This window comes from Schistocerca gregaria, chromosome 1 (genome assembly GCF_023897955.1).
Source record: "Schistocerca gregaria isolate iqSchGreg1 chromosome 1, iqSchGreg1.2, whole genome shotgun sequence".
Lineage (NCBI taxonomy): Eukaryota > Metazoa > Arthropoda > Insecta > Orthoptera > Acrididae > Schistocerca > Schistocerca gregaria.
This window is the reverse complement of record NC_064920.1, coordinates 792,673,372-792,692,773: the sequence shown is the minus strand read 5'-3', so window position 1 is coordinate 792,692,773 and position 19,402 is coordinate 792,673,372. Positions and strand designations below refer to the sequence as shown.

The window sequence follows — 19,402 nt, the reverse complement described above, 5'->3', positions numbered from 1 at the left end:
GTTCGCCGATGACACCGTAATTCTGTCAGAGACAGCAAAGGACTTGGAAGAGCAGTTGAACGGAATGGATTGTGTCTTGAAAGGGGGATATAAGATGAACATCAACAAAAGCAAACGTGGATAATGGAATGTAGTCGAATTAAGTCCAGTGATGCTGAGGGAATTAGATTAGCAAATGAGACACTTAAAGTAGTAAAGGAGTTTTGCTATTTGGGGAGCAAAATAACTAACAATGGTCGAAGTAGAGAGGATATAAAATGTAGACTGGCAATGGCAAGGAGAGAGTTTCTGAAGAAGCGAAATTTGTTAACAATGAGTTTAGATTTAAGTGTCAGGTAGTCGTTTCTGAAAGTATTTGTATGGAGTGTAGCCATGTATGGAAGTGAAACGTGGACGATAAACAGTTTAGACAAAAAGAGAATAGAAGCTTTCGAAATGTGGTGCCACAGAAGAATGCTGAAGATTAGATGGTTAGATCACATAACTAATGAGGAGATGTTGAATAGGATTGGGGAGAAGAGGAGTTTGTGGCACAAACTTGGCAAGAAGAAGGGACCGGTTGGTAGGACTTGTTCTGAGGCATCAAGGGATCACAAATTTAGTATTGGAGGGCAGCGTGGAGGGTAAAAATCGTAGAGGGAGACCAAGAGATGAATACACTAAGCAGATTCAGAAGGATGTAGGTTACAGTAGGTACTGGGAGATGAAGAAACTTGCACAGGGTAGAGTAGCATGGAGAGCTGCATCAAACCAGTCTCAGGAATGAAGACCACAACAACAACAACAACAAACAAACAAAAGTTTTGAATCACCCCTTCATTTCAAAATTCGCGACATCAAAAATAAAAATTGGCTCACTGACGTGCGTTTACATTCATGTGCAATATACCCAAAAACCCGAATCAAAAAAATAAATATCTGCGTAATGCCAAAATCATCTGTTTCCTAGAAGGTGAGGGGGGGGTGGAGGGGTGGGGGGTGGGTGGGGGATGGCGGGATCAGTGGGGAGGGGAGGGCGAGGGGAGAGGTGAGGTGTGTTCACAGCAGTCCTGATGTCACTGTGTGGTGGAACGATCCCTTACTCGGATATGGGCTTCAATCTGTTGTGGCATACCATCGCTGAGATCACCAAGCCAACTCCGGGCCAAATTGTCTCGATCTTCAACGGCGATGCTTTGTAACTTCTGCAGAGTACATGCCTGTTGCTGACGCCCAAAAACAGTTAATTTCAGTCGATCCTACACATTCGATTGGGTTCATGTCTGTGGTACAGGCAGGCCACTTCGTTCTGGTGATCTAGCATGCTGGGGGAACGTGTTCACGAGAACATCACAATGAGCACGCGAGCAATCATCCATCGTGATGAATTTGTCACCAAAATATTGGCGATACATTCCCACTATTTACTTACATAGATATGGTGCCTGTTCTTCTGGACATGTCCGAAAGAACAGACACCATATCCATAAAAGTATATAGTACCGGCAACACCGGCCATGACCTTCTTCTTCTGTGCGGATCCACACATATTCCCCGAACTCTTATGGGAGCAAAGAGTGCGTTGGGGTGGTACACTACGAATGTAGTGTGTGGACATACAAGGTGAGAATGTGGGCCTCGCGGGAAGCGTGCCCTCGGTGGCTCATATGGATACTCGAGTGTCTGCCACATAAGCAGGAGATCCCGGGTTCGAGTCCCGGTCGGGGTACACATTTTCACCTGTCCCCGTTGATATATATCAACGCCCGTTAGCATCTGAAGGTATTAATATAATTCTAATTCCTATTGGCAACAGTTCCTTGTCTTTATACCGTAGAGCAGTGAAATTGCCCTGAATAACCGTGTCAGGTGTACTGTAGCCACAGGTAATCTACATTTATATACACACATCAACAAAAGTTTTGTATCACCCTTTTCCACATCTACATACATACATCAACAAAAGTTTTGTATCGCCCTTTTCCAAGTGCATGCACAGGACATAAAAAATTGGTTTTGTAGCATGTGTTTATATTCATTTTCAATATATCTAAATCACCAAATCAAAATAAACAAACATTTGTGCAATGCCAAAGTCGCCTGTTTCCTACAAGGGGTTAGGGGGGAGGAGAGCATTCACAGCAGCAGTCCTTAGAAATGTCAATATGTGGTGGAAAGTCCCGTTGCTCGGATGTGGGTTTCAATTTGTTGTGGAATAAAATCGACGAGATCACCAAGCTAGCTCTGGTCAAAACTGTCTCGCTATTCAATGGCGATTCTGTGTAAGTCGTGCAGAGTACGTGATGTTTGTTGTCCTCCAAAAAACAGCTCATTTCAATCGATCCCACACATTTTATTGGATTAATGTCTGGGAAACAGGCAGGCGTCTCCATTCTGGTGATCTAGTTTGCTGAAGGAACTTGTTCACGAGAACAGTACAATGACCATGAGAGCTATAATACATCACGATGAATTTGTCACCAAAATGTTGGCGATGTATACCAACTATTTGCTGCAGGTACTTTTCCCTGTACCGTAGGGCAGTGAGATCGCTCCAGACAACTACGACAACAACGAAAGGTGAATAGTGACCCCAGGTACAGCCACCACCATCTTGTCGCACATATGAGACACTGAGTTCGAGGCATTGGATATTCCCGGGTTGTTCCCAAAGTCGTTGTCTGTGATTATAGCAGTGTGCAAGCAAACCCAAGGTTCGTTTGTAACAACGGCCAAATACAATCCTGGGGTATCCGTTCCGCGAGATTATAGCCCATCGAGCAACCTCCCTCGCTGATATCCAGGGTGACAATTACAGAACTGTGTGAAATAAAATCGTCAGAACGTCTGAACGGTTTGCGTTAGGACGTTCAAACTGAACGGTTGACCGCGGGACATGATGAGAATTGTTAATGTGTACATGGTTTGGTTCAGCGACTAAGCTCACTTTCGTTTGAATGGGTTCGTCAATAAGCAAAACTGGCGCATTTGGGGGACTGAGAATGCGCATTTCGCGATCGACAAGTCTTTTCACACTCAACGGGTGAGTGTGTGGTGTGCAATGTCCAGTCACGGAATAATCTACACGATATTCCTTCATGGCACGAAATTCAAATGGCTTTTAGCACTATGGGACTCAACATCTGAGATCATGAGTCCCCTAGACGTAAAGCTACATAAACCTAACTAACCTAACGACATCACACACATCCACGCCCGAGGCAGGATTCGAACCTGCGACCGTAGTAGCCGCGTAGTTCTGGACTTAAGAGCCTAGTACCGCTCGGCCACAGCGGCCGTTTTCATGGCAGGTGACTACCGAAAGGTATGTGAAGGTTGGAAGATGATTTCATCCCCATTATCCAAAGCGATCCTGAGGTTGACAAGATGTGGTTCATGCAAGACAGAGTTAAGCCCCATCGAAGTAGGAGAGTTAAAAAAATGGTTCAAATGGCTCTGAGCACTATGGGACTTAACTTCTGAAGTAATCAGTCCCCTAGTACTTAAGACTACTTAAACCTAACTAATCTAAGAACATCACACACATCCATGCCCGAGGCAGGATTCGAACCTGCTACCGCAGTGGTCGCGCGGTTCCAGACTGTAGCGCCTAGAACCGCTCGGCCACCCCAGCCGGCGAAGCAGAAGAGTGTTTGATGTCCTGGATTAGCACTTTGGGGACTGCATTCTGGCTCTGGGGTACCCCGAGTCCACTGTCATGGGCTTCGATTGGCCGCTATATTCTCCGGATCTGAACACGTGCGACTCCTTTTTATGTGGCTATATTAAAGACAAGGTGTACAGCAAAAACCCCAAAACCATTGCTGAGCTGAAAACGGCCATTAAGGAGATCATCGACATCATCGATGCTCCGACACTTCAGCGGGTCATGCAGAATTTCGCTCTTAGTTTGCACCACACAATCGCCAATGACGGCAGGTATATCGAACATGTCATGACCTAAATCCGAGTATCTGCAGTGCCGTTTACATGTTGAATAAAGTGTGCACCCTGTAGCTTGTAACTAACTTACATTTCATTTCACACAGTTCAATAATTGTCACTCTGTACCTTTGCACGTAATGTGATGCGTGATGGGTAGTAACTCTTTTGTTCCACGTACGCCTCTAATGCGTCCCTACTGGTGCTTTACTTTCAACTAAAATGCTGCAGTCCATTCGAAGGCACCTTTCAACCTTTTGGTAGCGCCCATGGTAATTGTGTGTATGTTTACAAACAAGTTCAGGGTGACCTTCCGCTCGGTAGAGTAATAGTTGCAATAGCAATGCACCTGCATGACATATTGGAGTATAGTAATGCAACACGTTTGTTGATGAGTGTATATATTCTGGAAGCCAACGCACATGATGTCAATGAACCTTTCTTGACTTTGTGCATTTGGGAAAATAAATAATTGTCGCATTAATAACCCTACACTGAAGCTGACAAAAAATGTTGTTGTCAGTATCGTATTGTTTTGTTTCGGTATTGTAATGTTTCAGTTGTGAAACGACGGCTAATGTGAGTGGATATTGTTACACTGTTGAGTGATTAGTAGTGCACGGGAGTCCGCAGATAGGACAAATAATAACAAATGTAACTAGTGGTTTTACAGATCACTGTCAAGACCTCACTTTGTAAAACAACACTGCTTGCTCGGGAGAACTGTACTTTTGTCGTCTGTTGATGATTGTCACGTTGGGTCCGTCTATGTGCACCTGAAGAAAATCAGTTTTATCACGAAAACTGATTTCGCCTTTACATTTTGAAAGACATCATCAATGGCAACGTTTGTAGCTATTACTCTACACGAGATATCACTTTGCTGGTTTTAAAGCGAATGTTCCCAGTCTTTCGTATCATTACTAGCACAACACTGCAAATATGAACAGAAGTTTTCTTCATGAAGAAAAACGTTATTAACCTGTGACATAATGGAATGAATGTTATGTGAGATGATAAAGCATGGCATTACGTGTGGATTCCCAGGCAACAAGCATGAAGTCTACAGAACTGTGCGTATAAACCTGTGTAAATCCTATGGTGAAATTAGCAAGCGTTATGACTGCCCCGTCGTAAACAGTGCTTAGATTTCTCTTTGCATGACACAATATTACTATCTAAAGGGTACAAGAGCACATTGTACGATAGCGTGCTGCTAAGTAGAACCTCCTAATTTCTTATGTGAAACCTCTTACAGATTTTTAAAAACAAACGTTATCAGAATTCTAAATCTTTATTCTTCATCTCTACATATTTGCAGCCCTAAGGTGCTAGAAACGGCCAGTGTGGCCGAGCGGTTCTACTCGCTTCAGTCTAGAACCGCGCGACCACTACGGTCGCAGGTTCGAATCCTGCCTCGGGCATGGATGTGTGTGATGTTCTTAGGTTAGTTAGGTTTAAGTAGTTCTGAGTTCTAGGGAACTGATGACCTCAGACGTTAAGTCCCATAGTGCTCAGAGCCATTTTCTTAGCCGCTAGAGGGCTCCGAAATAGAGCGTGTAACGTGGTGGCGTGTAACGTAACTATGTCGGTACGTGAGAAGAAGCGTGCTACAATCGAGTTACGAATTCGATGAGTTCGTCCACACATGGAGTACCATCTTCATCAACAAGACAATGCCAGAGCACACACCAGTGCTAGGGCATCTGCAAGAATCTAACGCCTTGGGTTCACTGTGATCGATCATCCTCCATACAGTCCTGACTTGGTCCTATCCGATTTTCGTCTGTTTCCAAAATTTAAAGAACACCTTCGAAGACTTCGATGTCAGAGAGACACTACATTTTAGTGATTTGCTTATACTTCTTTCTGTTTGTAGTTCTCAAGCATAATTGTTTAGAATATACAACGTAGTCAGAAAGAGTCTGAAAAGCCTGTAAGGGTGTTCCAGGATAGGTTGTGCTGAGATATTGGTGTTAAGAAAAAAAAATCGATATGTTGCACCTTTTCCGAGTCAATTAGCATTGAAATTAACCAATTAGGTCGTTGCGTGCACAGATTCAAGCTGCCCACCAACTACAGTTAGTGTCAGCTGTTCTCATTGGGTAAACGATAGCGCACGAGGCTGCTCAGCCGTTGACTCAGGTTCGATCAGGTTTCAGGAAACGAAACGAAGAACACATTTGACATCATCGTCTCTGGCGGACCCCTTGAATTTGCGCGCACAACGGCCTAATTGGCTAACTTCAATGCTAATTGACTCGAATGTGGTGTGACGTATCGAATTTTTTCTTAACATTTGTTTCTCAGCACAACCTACCCTGCAACACCCTTACACGCTTTTCTGTCTATTTCTGACCACCTTGTACAGTCTCTGGAGGGGTTAAATTGTGACGTGCAAATGAATGATAACGTCTTCAACTTTTGTAGTCCTGTCTTCCTCAGTTGCGTGTAATATTACGATATACTGATAGTTTTTGCTTATGGACCGTCTGACAGCAACTGAATAAAACACAATTTTAGTGCCATACGCGTTTCGCCTTTATCTTCTGCAAGGCATCATCAGTAGCCTGGAATATGTACGTATGTTTGCTATTTAATTTACAGTGTGGCCACTGTACCTATAAGTTACAAACAGTTCTGGTAGTTGGTATTTACTATTAATTTGTAATGTTTTGAACTGTACTTACAGGTTGCGTGGACAATTTCCTACATATTACGCTCCTGTTGCATTTTTGGTGTTGTTGTTCTTCTTATGAATGCCAATTTGCAGTTTTTTCCCACATTGCACAGCACTATGAACTGAACCCTTGTTTCAATGCAATGTTTTGGTTTCTGTTGCAGACTGTCAAACTTTTTTGCCAAAGATCGAATGTTATGGCCAAAGCCCGCACCTCGTGGTCGTGCGGTAGTGTTCTCGCTTCCCACGCCCGGGTTCCCGGATTCGATTCCCGCCGGGCTCAGGAACTTTCTCTGCCTCGTGATGGCTGGGTGTTGTGTGATGTACTTAGGTTAGTTAGGTTTAAGTAGTTCTAAGTTCTAGGGGACTGATGACCATAGATGTTAAGTCCCATAGTGCTCAGAGCCATTTTTTTGTTATGGCCAAACTATCGAGTGTAATTATTGAAGTATCTGTGATCTGTTTGTGTATGCTTTTCTGTTGCGTTTGTGTGTGTGTGTGTGTGTGTGTGTGTGTGTGTGTGTGTGTCCAGAAGGTGAAGGGGGAAGAGTTTTTTTGTTTTATGTTATCATTTCCTTTATTAAGTGTAGTAGGGAGCCTGTGCTGATGTATGTTTGCTCATTTATCACATGTTTGTTTTTAGTTATGACTTTTTGGATGTGGAAGTTTTCTTGCGTTTGTATAAGATGTTTGTCATGGTTGCTTATTCTAATTATTTTCATTTCTTGTTTAATGCTTGTAGGATGATGGTTATGATGTTTTAAATGTTCTGCAAATCTGGAATGGTCTGTTTCGTACTTCCAACATACCGTAATATGAGTAATAACGTGTTTTTAACTGTGGTGAAAGCTCCTTCTCCGTTCAGAAATATATTGAATGGTGCCAAAACGTGTCTGAACATTGGCTGAGAGCAATCTTCGTCAGCTTCTACGCGCAGGGAGTAAAGTCGTCGAAGGAAAGCTATTCACGCATGTAGAACGATCACTGTACAAGAGAGAAGCGAGAAATGAGACTAGGCCAGCAGTCAGGTAAGTTTCTGTCACTTTCCTGAACTACACTTCAAGTACTGATCCGTCACTTAAAATTCTTCATTGTGATATAGAATAGTGTTCGTGCAGAAGGGGAACACTTCTTAGAAATATATCGCTCTGAGCGCAATATGGAAGTATTGCAACTGATACACGTTGCCTCTGGGTAGTGGTGGGCTGGTAATATACTGCAGAGAAACAGCTCACTGTCGCTCTTGCCACAGAGGCAGTCGTTAACTGTCGGTACTTATAATGTGTGAGCGGATAAATTGTGACTTATGGAGGCCTTCTGAAAGAGATGGAAAAAGAATGCCTGATGGCATTTCTAAGTTACCATCTGTTCGCCTGGAAAACAAACTTATATAAGCACTTAGACTCTGTGACGTATATCTACTGTTCATGTGTGTCACACGTGGAAATGTAAGCATATTGAGTGGGTACTGGGAGGGCAATATGGGAGAATGCGCAGTACTGTGGATCGCCCTAGAGGCCGACCAGAGTAGAGATGAGGAGAACAATCATAAAATATTTAAATGATAACATCTAATTCCTTATGTTTAAAGTACAAGTCTAATATCATTAAAGAAAGTCATTTGTAGTGTATAATTGTATAATAAAGCGTTTATAATGGTTCACACTTATTATTATTTTTATTAAAAATAGTGTAGTTAGGGGTTTCGAACCGATTACTTTTCAGAAGGTTATTAAGAGTTATGTCATATGTTTGCTGTGGTGCAAGTTTCTTGTGGCAAGTAGACAATATTATTAGCACTGTCAAAATTAAAACATGAAATAATGCTTTTTCTGACTGCGTATCGGTATTTGCTGTAGGGCACCATCACCCCAAGAAACAAGCAACACACCTGGTAACAAACGACGTTATGTAGTCAGTACTGCGTAAATGTCCTAATATAAAGATAAATGTGATCAGACGTCTAGAAATAAGCCGAAAGAGAAACTTGAATGACGCTACTTTTCAGAAACAGAAAAATTAACACTTGCTGGACAGTGTAGTTGTACAGTGATTCGTGTAAAGAACAGTGCAGTACTTCCTTTTTATATTATAAACAACTACTCTGCAAAAATGTATGAACAAAACAAAATTATACACTAGGGATAAACTGAACTAACTTATGCTCTTATTAACTCACTGAATTGTATTTTGGACTATGGAGACTCTAATCCATTTCTTGCCAACCTAAATTATATTTTTCGCGGTTTGCTTGTGGATAACATCGGAAGTTCACTGAGGCTTTTTGCGGTTGATTCTGTGGTATATCGAGAGCTTGTAGCAATGTAAAATTTTACTGAAATGCAAGAGGATCTGCAACGAATTGATGCATGGTCCAGGGAATGGCAATTGAATCTCAATTTAGATAAGTATAATGTGCTGCGAATACATACAAAGAAAGATCGTTTATCATTTAGCTACAATATAGCAGGTCAGCAACTGGAAGTAGTTAATTCCATAAACTATCTGGGAGTAGGTATTAGGAGTGATTTAAAATGGAATGATCATATAAAGTTGACCGTCGGTAAAGCAGATGCCAGACTGAGATTAATCGGAATAATCCTAAGAAAAAGCAATCCGAAAACAAAGGAAGTAGGTCACAGTACACTTGTTCGCCCACTGCTTGAATATTTCTCACCAGTATGGGATCTGTACCAGGTGGAGTTGTTAGAGAAGATCCAACAGAGAGCAGCGCGCTTCGTTACAGGATCATTTAGTAATCGCGAAAGTGTTACGGAGACGATAGATGAACTCCAGTGGAAGACTCTGCAGGAGAGACGCTCAGTTGTTCGGTACGGGCTTTTGTTGAAGTTTCGAGAACATACCTTCACCGAGGAGTCAAACAGTATATTGCTCCCTCCTACGTATATCTCGCGAAGAGACCACGAGGATAAAATGAGAGAGATTAGAGCCCACACAGAGGCATACCGAAAATCCTTCTTCCACGAACAATACGAGACTGGAATATAAGGGAGAACTGATAGAGGTACTCACAGTACCCTCCGCCACACACCGTCAGGTGGCTTGCGGAGTATGGATGTAGATGTAGACATAAATGACCCTTTACACTACACAGTAGTAGCGGTGAGTGCTGTACCTGTAAGTGGTCCCGTTCTGGCCGGTCAGCTTCCGGCGGCGGCGGCGGCGGCGCCTGCTGCAGCAGCGGTGCGCGGCGGTTGCGCTTGGGCCTGGCGGGCGGGAAGGTGCCGAAGTCCGGCTGCGCCGCCTCGGCCGGCGGGCTGGGCGAGTGGCGGCGGCGCGCCGGCCGCAGAGAGCGCGTCCTCGCCGGGCGCTCCGGCTCGCGCTCGGGCGTTCCGCGGTACTGGGCCGCCAGCGGAGACTCCCGGCCGCCGCCGCCGCCGTCCTCGTCGGCGTCCATCCGCCGCAGCGCGTTCACCGGCGAGCGGAACGCGTCGCGGATCTCCGACGTCAGGTACCTGCCGACGGCCACGTCCTCCTGGCTGATGCCCTTCTCCCGCAGGAAGAACTCGTCGGAGTCGATCTCCTCGAGCACGCCGGCGCGCCGCCGGTCCGACGAGCTGCCCGACGAGCGCTGCTCGCGGTCCGAGTCCCCCACGCTGGCCGGCTCCTCCGCCCTGCAGACACAGACGCGGCAGCGCAGGCGCGTCACCAGGATATCCGACCGGGCCCTGCCTCGCTGGCGCCTCCTTCCTTCCCCTCGGCGGGGCCCCTCGACAGAAATAGTCCCGCGAAAGGACTCTGGCTAACGTTACGATCTTCCGCACAGCGGCTGACGTACTGTGCTTCAACCGATAGTCTGACTACGACAGTAAAGAGGAAGTCCTGACAACCTTACCGAAAGACAGTGGGCTTTAGAGCTGTGTTTGAAAACCGCACTCAGTGGATACAAACAATTACGGTATACAGTCAACGCATCTACTCCTTCTGTCAAACACTAGACGTCAAAGAGCGGTATTATGCCAAGGAGTTACACTACTGGCCATTAAAATTGCTACACCACGAAGATGACGTGCTACAGACGCGAAATTTAACCGACAGGAAGAAGATTCTGTGATATGCAAATGATTAGCTTTTCAAGGCATTCACACAAGGTTGACGCCGGTGGCGACACCTACAACGTGCTGATATGAGGAAAGTTCCCAACCTATTTCTCATACACGAACAGCAGTTGACCGGCGTTGCCTGGTGAAACGTTGTTGTGATGTCTCGTGTAAGGAGCAGAAATGCATACCATCACGTTCCGACTTTGATTGGTCGGATTGTAGCCTATCGCGATTGCGGTTTATCTTATCGCGACATTGCTGCTCGCGTTGGTCGAGATCCAATGAATGTTTAGCAGAATATGGAATCGGTGGGTTCAGGAGGGTAATACGGAACGCCGTGCTGGATACCAACGTCCTCGTATCACTAGCAGTCGAGATGATAGGCATCTTATCCTCATGGCTGTAACGGATCGTGCAGCCACGTCTCGATCCCTGATCGGGGACGTTTGCAAGACATCAACCATTTGCACGAACAGTTCGACGACGTTTGAACCAGCATGGACTATCATTTAGGAGACCATGGCTGCGGCTACCCTTGACGCTGTATCACAGATAGCAGCGCCTGCGATGGTGTACTCAACGACGAACCTGAGTGCAAGAATGGCAAAAGTCATTATTTCGGATGAATCCAGGTTCTGTTTACAGCATCATGATGGTCGCATCCGTGTTTGGCGACATCACGGTGTACGCACATTGGAAGCGTGTATTCGTCATCGCCCTACTGGCGTATCACCCGACGTGATGGTATGGGGTGCCATAGGTTACACGTCTCGGTCACCTCTTGGTCGCATTGACGGCACTTTGAACCGTGGACTTTACATTTCAGATGGGTTACGACGCATGGCTCTACCCTTCATTCGATCCATGCGAAACCCCTTTCTGGATACAGAAAATGTTCGACTGCTGTCCTCGCCAGCACATTCTCCAGATCTCTCACCAATTGAAAACGTCTGGTCAATGGTGACCGAGCAAGTGGCTCATCACAATAGGCCACTGTGGTATCGTGTTGAAGCTGATTGGGCAGCAGTATCTGTACACGCCATCCAAGCTCTGTTTGACTCAATGCCCAGGCGTATCAAGGCCGTTATTACGGCCGGAGGTGGTTGTTCTGGGTACCGATTTCTCTGGATCTATGCTCCCAAATTGCGTGAAAATGTTATCACATGTCTAGTATAATATATTTGTACAATTTGCATTTCTTCTTGGTGTACCAATTTTAATGGCCAGTAGTATAATTTTAAAGAGTTTTCAGAGTTATTAAGTCAAATGCTGGTCTTTCTCCATATTTAAATCTCCACTATGCAGAGTGATTATAAACCATTGGTAGATTTCATTAGGTTATATTTTCATCAACACTGAGCACAAATATAAGCTCACAACATCAAGAGAGAGGAAATGTTTTTTTATTTACCCTGAACTTAAATGTGTTGATGTAAGCTACAGTAATACGACAGACGTCTACAAAGTCGTCACATTTTCAGTAGCCCTCCCCAGTACCTCTAGAGTGATTACTAAATGGTTCCAGAATGAGATTTTCCCTCTGCAGCGGAGTATGTGCTGATGTGAAACTTCCTGGCAGATTAAATCCTTTCTTTCAGGATTTCTCGTTCTGCAAGTTTCGCAGGAGAACTTCTGTAAAGTTTGGAAGGTAGGAGAGGAGGTACTGGCTGAAGTAAAGCTGTGAGGACGGAGCGTGAGTCGTGCTTGGGTAGCTCAATTGGTCAGCCCGCACGGTAGCTCAGCGTGTTCGGTCAGAAGGTTTAGCTACCCTCTGTAATAAAAAACTGAGTAAACGGATCAACGAACAACCTCAACGAGTGTCATCGGGCGTCCACCACGAACAAATTCAATGAGCAATATACAGCAAAATGATATATAAAAAATAAATAAAAAGTTGGTAGAGCACTTTCCCGCGAAAGACAAAGGTCCCGAGTTCGAGTCTCGGTCCAGCACACAGTTTTTTATCTGCCAGGAAGTTTCATACTAAATGATTGTTTTCTACAAAGGCCGGAGGGGACACAGCAATTAGGCTAGCGTGCTCGTCATTGTATAGAACGTGTTGTTAGTGGAAGATGTGTAACTAATTTATGGAGCTGACGGATGTCAATTTAGGTTCTACTGGCCGAATTCAACTGACGAACCTTATCATATTGGAACACGAACACTTCTTATTCCACCTAAACCATTTTCCAACAACTCCAAGTAAATATGTCTTTGGATGAGGAGAAATCGGACAACTGCGACTAGGACGCTCGCTCTGAAGGTTCCGTACAAACTTAATTGTACATGTAGATAGCTCATCTGTAGCTTTTGATGACTGAGTTTCCTAGTGTCTAAAGACGTGACATAAATGACTGTATCTTTTGACTGCATTTACTTAGCAGCTCAAATTTTTTACACCAACAGCAGACAGAAGACCTTTGTATTTCACATAAATTGCAATTGATACTTTTACGCATTACTCAGAAAAGGGGCTTTAACAGACGGATAGACATTCGCACAACACAGTGACGTTATAAGTGTTCCGCTTTTACCGTTCAAGGTACAGAACTCTAAAAATGGGCGTAATTTTGTCACTTTCTGCAGGAACGTTAACGCACTTCGTGTACTATATACACTCTGAGACGAAATAAACGACGCACCACGAAGGAACTATCCGAATGGGACGGAAGTCGGTATATGTGATGTTCATCCACAGATAAACAAATTATTACAGTTTCAGAAAAATTGGATGACTTTTTCAAGAGAAAGAACTTCTCAAATTGAGGAAGGCAATAACGTGTTTTTCCACGTCTGGCCCTCGCACGAGCAGTTATTCGGATGGACACTGATTGATAAAGTTTTTGGATGCTCAGCTAACACATATCTTGCCAAATTATGTACAACCTATGTGTTAGATTGTTAAAATCCTGAGCTGGTTTGAGCACCCCGCCTTTAATACTCCAAACGTTCTCAATCGAGGAGAGGCCCGACCTTGCTGGCCAAGGTAGAGTTCACAAGCAAGGAAACAAGTACTACAAACTCTTGCCGTGTGTGGGCAGGCATTGTCTTGCTGAAATGTAAACCCAGGATAGCTTGCCATGGAGGGCAACAAAGCGAGGCGCAGAATATCGTCGACGAACCGCTCTGCTGTAAGGGCGCCACGGATAATAACCAGAACGGTTCTCCTATGAAAAGAAATGGACCCCAGAGCATCACTCCTGGTTGTCAGGCCGTATGATGGGCGTCAGCCAGCTGGTATCCCACCGCCGTCCAAAGCGTCTCCAGACACGTCTTCGCTGGTCCCTGGGGCTCATTTCGAAGCAGGACCCATCACTGAAGACAGTTCTACTCCAGCCAGTGATATTACAGGCTAAAGACGTGTCTGGAGTCATACTGGACAGCGGTGACATACCAGTCTGTCACTCGCCATACAGCCCAACATTCAGAAGTAGTGGTCTGGGGTGACATTTCATTTCATAGCAAGATTACTTTGGTTGGTATGCGCTCCACTTTTGCAGCACAACGGCGCCTTGTCTATATTCTACGCCCCGTTTTGTTGCGCTTTACGGCAAACCATTCAGCAAGAGAATGTCCGCCCGTACACGGCGAGAGTTTCCGCTGCATGTCTTCGTGGCTGCCAAACCTAACCTTGGCCAACAACGTCGCCGGATCTCTCCCCAGTTGAGAACGTTTGGAGCATTAGGGACAGGGCCGTCAATTAGCTCGGAATTTTGATTATCTTGTAAGCTTATTGGCCGTCGCTGACACAGAAGACTGCAAACCTTCTTTCCTTCCCGTCTGGGCAAGCTGTGCAGTGACTAGAGTACATGTAAAGCTTACTGGGACAGGGTAAATGTTAGCTACAATGAAGTCGATAATTCGTTTCTAATATTGGCATTTTAATTTGATATCCCCCACAACCGACAAAATATACAAAAAGAAAGTGAATTCTTTGTCCACCCACACACTCCTGAGAATGGCACATTAACAATTTGCAATTGCGCGTTCCTATTACCGGCAGCTGCATTGATAAATACTCGGCACCCCGCAAGGATAACTACCAGATCAAGAATATTAGGTTGGAAGTGGTTAAGCGTTGGTGAAAATCTCGCTTCTGAGCACACAAAGAGCTCTAACCGCAGAACTCTGCACGGAACACGCGTTGGTGCAATGCTGCGATACAGACCGTATATCTCCCTCCGAGGACGATGGCCAAGACGCCGTCTCCCCAGTCCGTACCGCTCGATGGCTGAAGGCGAAGTCCACTCTCTCCACAATTCTCCCGTCTCCCACGCTTACGAAAACGCGGCGGAAGAATACTCAGTTTCGGCCAACGTCGAACGCTCTATCATCGCCGAAATCCCTCCAACGGCATTTCTGAGACCTACCCAATGATCTAGTAGGTCATAACGCACCTAGGCAAATGAAATTCCAGTCTGCGCCACGTGTTGCCCAGCACAGGTGGCTCCGGATGCCTAGCTATCCCCAAAAGCGCCGTATTGTCCCGCGCTTCCGGTGACCGCTACCTGCTGCCTACGGCGGCCAGGCGAGCTACGGCCATCTGCAGACTTTATCATCCACAATTCTCAACTTCCGACACTTTCCACCAACGCTTTGAGTTAGTGGCTCAATCATGCATACATGCAGGGAATACTGCTCGAGAGTGCCTCATATTTATCATAATTCAACAGAGTCATGATCTGATGCCATTGCCAGTTCCTTTATTATTAATACTAATGTTGGTAAGCTAGCGTGTAAGTGCCCATGTCCTGACATCTTACAATCTAACGCACCAATTGGACTGGTTTTGGCAAGATATACCGCAGGATGAAACCTAACAACTCTGTCAATCAACGTCAAACCGAATAACTGGTGATATAAGGGGCAGAGGCGGACCAAGAGCCGGCTGCTGTGGCAGAGCGGTTCTAGGCGCTTTAGTCCGGAACCGCGCTGCTGCTACGGTCGCAGGTTCGAATCTTGCCTCGGGCATGTATGTGTGTGATGTCCTTAGGTTAGTTAGGTTTAATTAGTTCTAAGTCTTAGGGGACTGATGACATCAGATGTTGAGTCCCATAGTGCTTAGAGCCATTTGAGCGGATCAAGACGTTATTCACTTGCTAAATTTGTGAAGATCTTTCACTTGAGTAAATCATCTAATTTTTTCTAAAATTGTAATGATTTGTTTGTCTGTACATGTACACCACACCCTCCGATTGCAGCCCCATTCGGATATTTACTTAGTGTTGCGTCTTTTCTTATCTTAGAGGGTTTTTACTCAAACATACCCCTCCCTCCCTTCCTCTCTCTCCTCACCCTCATACACCCCCCTTCTCCTACTCGGAGCCTGTTCTTTCCCTCGATAATAGATGCATCCTCTTTCGCTAAATTCTTCGGATCACTTACAGAATGACGTCCAAGAGAAACATAGTACCCAGTTACAGTGTATATGCCCATCAAAACGCAACACTGTTTCAACAAGCATATTCAGGTAGGACGGTAATATCGCTACTTTCATCATCAACGACAACGGACACATTCCCACTTTGCCCCATAAATGACGTAGGCCACAAAATGTCTGCAGTGAAATTTCAGGTTGTTATCTTTTACGTGGCCCCACTTGTCAGTACTGTGGAAAAAGGCTCTTTTATGTGGGAAAATCATATCTAATGTTGTTCAAGCACACGGATACAAAGTACAGTGAATGACGAAGCAGACTATGGTCCACACGTACATTTATACGAATTTTTGTTATAATTCGACAGATAGCAGGACATGAACTATGACAGGACACAGGAACTAAGAGTATTTTTCTTTCTTTTTTGAGATGGAGAATGGTTTTTGCGGAAATCACAGTTTTAACATTCTGGCGGGATTGTGGCTTGTGGTGCTATACACATAGAGAACGACTGAAAATTAAGAAGATAATTATCTTGAGAAATCATTCACTACTATACTTAACCTCTACGCGAGATTTTCTATAATATTTTCTAATGTGTCGTATGCTTGCTGAGATTATGTTGTGAACTTATTTGCGTATGTATTGCTGGTATTCTTCTTCATAAAGTAATTCGTATTGAAGACATTTTTAAAAAATAAATATAAAAATAAAAAAATTAAAATACCTGCTTCTTTTCTTGTACGGTCAAATTAAGAAAATTGTTTCAACTTAAAGCAAGCAGTAAAGGAAACCAAAAACAAATCTGGAGTAGGAATTAAAGATAAGGGTGAAGAAATAAAAACTCTGAGATTTACCTAAGACGCTGTAATTCTGTTAGACACAGCAAAGGACTTGGAAGAGCATTTGAACGGAATGGTCAGTCGTGGAAGGAGGATACAGGATGAACATCAACAACAGCAAAAAAAGTTTAATGGAATGTAGTCGAACTAAATCAGTTAATACTGGTGGAATTATGTTAGGAAACGAGACACTACAAGTAGATGGGCAGCAAAATAACTAATGGTGTCCGACGTAGAGAGGACATATAATGTTGACTGGCACTGCCGAGAAAAGCATTTTTGAAGAAGAGAAATTTTATAACATAGAATATAGATTTAAGTGTTAGGTAGTCTCTTCTGAAGGTGTTTGTGTAGAGTGTATCCATGTATGTAAGTGAACATGAACGATAAAAAGTTTATATAAAAGCGATAAGATGCTTTCGAAATGTAGTGCTACAGAAGAAAGCTTAAGATTAGATAGGTCGATCACGAAACTGATGAGGAAGTAATGAATGGAATTGGGGAAAAAAGAAATTTGTTGTACAACCTGACTAGAAGAAGGTATCGGTTGATAGGACCCCTTCTGAGACATCAAAGGATCACCAAGGGAAGAGTAGGGGAATAAATGATATAGGGAGTGCACGAGATGAATATAGTAAGCAGATTCAGAAGGATATAGGTTGCAGCAGTTGTTCGGAGATGAAGAAGCTCGCACAGGGTAAAGCAGCACGGAGAGCTGCATCAAATCAGTGATGTATCGGGATGCTTGGAACCAAGTAGCCAAATGGCTGAATGATCATCCTTCTATTGACTGGTTGTGGCAACAATTTCTATCGGTAGGTGAGGGTCCAGAAGAACTGCCTGCACCTATATCTCACACCGATAGCGGACATTTGATGTTACACTCTCGAAAAGAGAATCTCATTCCAATTGCATTCTGCTCTTGCAGCAGGTACATGAACCATGATATCATGGAGCACTGTGCGCTGAAGTCTGGACGAAAGTGACATGTGTGAGATGCGGTCTACGATGCGTGTACCGTCAACCGTTCATCCCTGGCGGAACCGATTTAGTTAACAACGATCGTATTTCCCGTTTCTAATTTTCAAAATGACTACAGGCCTATTTTGTTAAGGGGAGAGGCTGCAAGCTGTTCACGTGTATCGTACAAGGAAACTCCCCATAGCAAACCCCCCCTCCCCTCAGATTTAGTGGAAACGGGGCCCAGTGGACGGCCGTCAAAAACTGAACACAGATCATGCATGACAGTAAGAAGGTGCATTGAACAGCGAAAAAAGAAGCAAAATAGAAACGGCGAACGGTGAAAATCCCGGAAGTGCATCATGTTGTTGTTGTTGTCTTCAGTCCTGAGACTGGTTCGATGCAGCTCTCCATGCTACTCTATCCTGTGCAAGCTGCTTCATCTCCCAGTACCTACTGCAACCTACATCCTTCTGAATCTGCTTAGTGTACTCATCTCTCGGTCTCCCTCTACGATTTTTACCCTCCACGCTGCCCTCCAATGCTAAATTTGTGATCCCTTGATGCCTCAAAACATGTCCTACCAACCGATCCCTTCTTCTAGTCAAGTTGTGCCACAAACTTCTCTTCTCCCCAATCCTATTCAATACCTCCTCATTAGTTACGTGATCTATCCACCTTATCTTCAGTATTCTTCTGTAGCACCACATTTCGAAAGCTTCTATTCTCTTCTTGTCCAAACTAGTTATCGTCCATGTTTCACTTCCATACATGGCTACACTCCAAACAAATACTATGCTATTAAACGAGCAAGGCGTCATGGTTAGCCGGCACGGTAGCGTAACGTGTTCGGTCGGTGGGTTAGTTGCCCTCCGTAATAAAAACTGGGTAAAAGGATCAACAGTCAACTTGAAAAGGTGTCATGGGATATCCGCCCGGTACAAATGTAACGAAAAATATCGAAAAAAACATTTTAAAAAAGTGGCCATAGTGTTGGACTGCGAAGAGGGCGAGCCGCGTTTATAGTTACCCAGTGTCTTTTTTTTTTTTTTTTTTCACTGCTCGCTGTAACGTATGTAACGTCCGTGTTTGCAACAGCGAGGTGTAAGGAAGGGACCTGTAATTAATATTGATTCTTCATGACTAATCTATTAGCAGGAAAAAAGGAAGTGGCTTTGGAATGGCAACCGCAAACGTTTGATGACAAAGCGACAAGTCAACCGAATCCTCCACAGGAAAGCATGTCTGGTGTGTCATGCACGGTATTAGTGACAGCACGTGTGTCGTATGACAGGAATCGCTTACCGACGCACCTAATACACTCCTGGAAATGGAAAAAAGAACACATTGACACCGGTGTGTCAGACCCACCATACTTGCTCCGGACACTGCGAGAGGGCTGTACAAGCAATGATCACACGCACGGCACAGCGGACACACCAGGAACCGCGGTGTTGGCCGTCGAATGGCGCTAGCTGCGCAGCATTTGTGCACCGCTGCCGTCAGTGTCAGCCAGTTTGCCGTGGCATACGGAGCTCCATCGCAGTCTTTAACACTG

General features: G+C 44.5%; 1 protein-coding gene across 1 annotated transcript in view; it reads right to left on the bottom strand.

The window, feature by feature from the left end:
• LOC126274082 (microtubule-associated protein futsch) overlaps positions 1-19,402 on the bottom strand; it is a 255,151-nt gene that overhangs the window by 96,550 nt on the left and 139,199 nt on the right. The window contains exon 4 of the mRNA XM_049977084.1: positions 9,738-10,236. Within this exon, the coding sequence (XP_049833041.1) occupies positions 9,738-10,236 (499 nt within the window). The remainder of the gene's footprint in view (positions 1-9,737; positions 10,237-19,402) is intronic.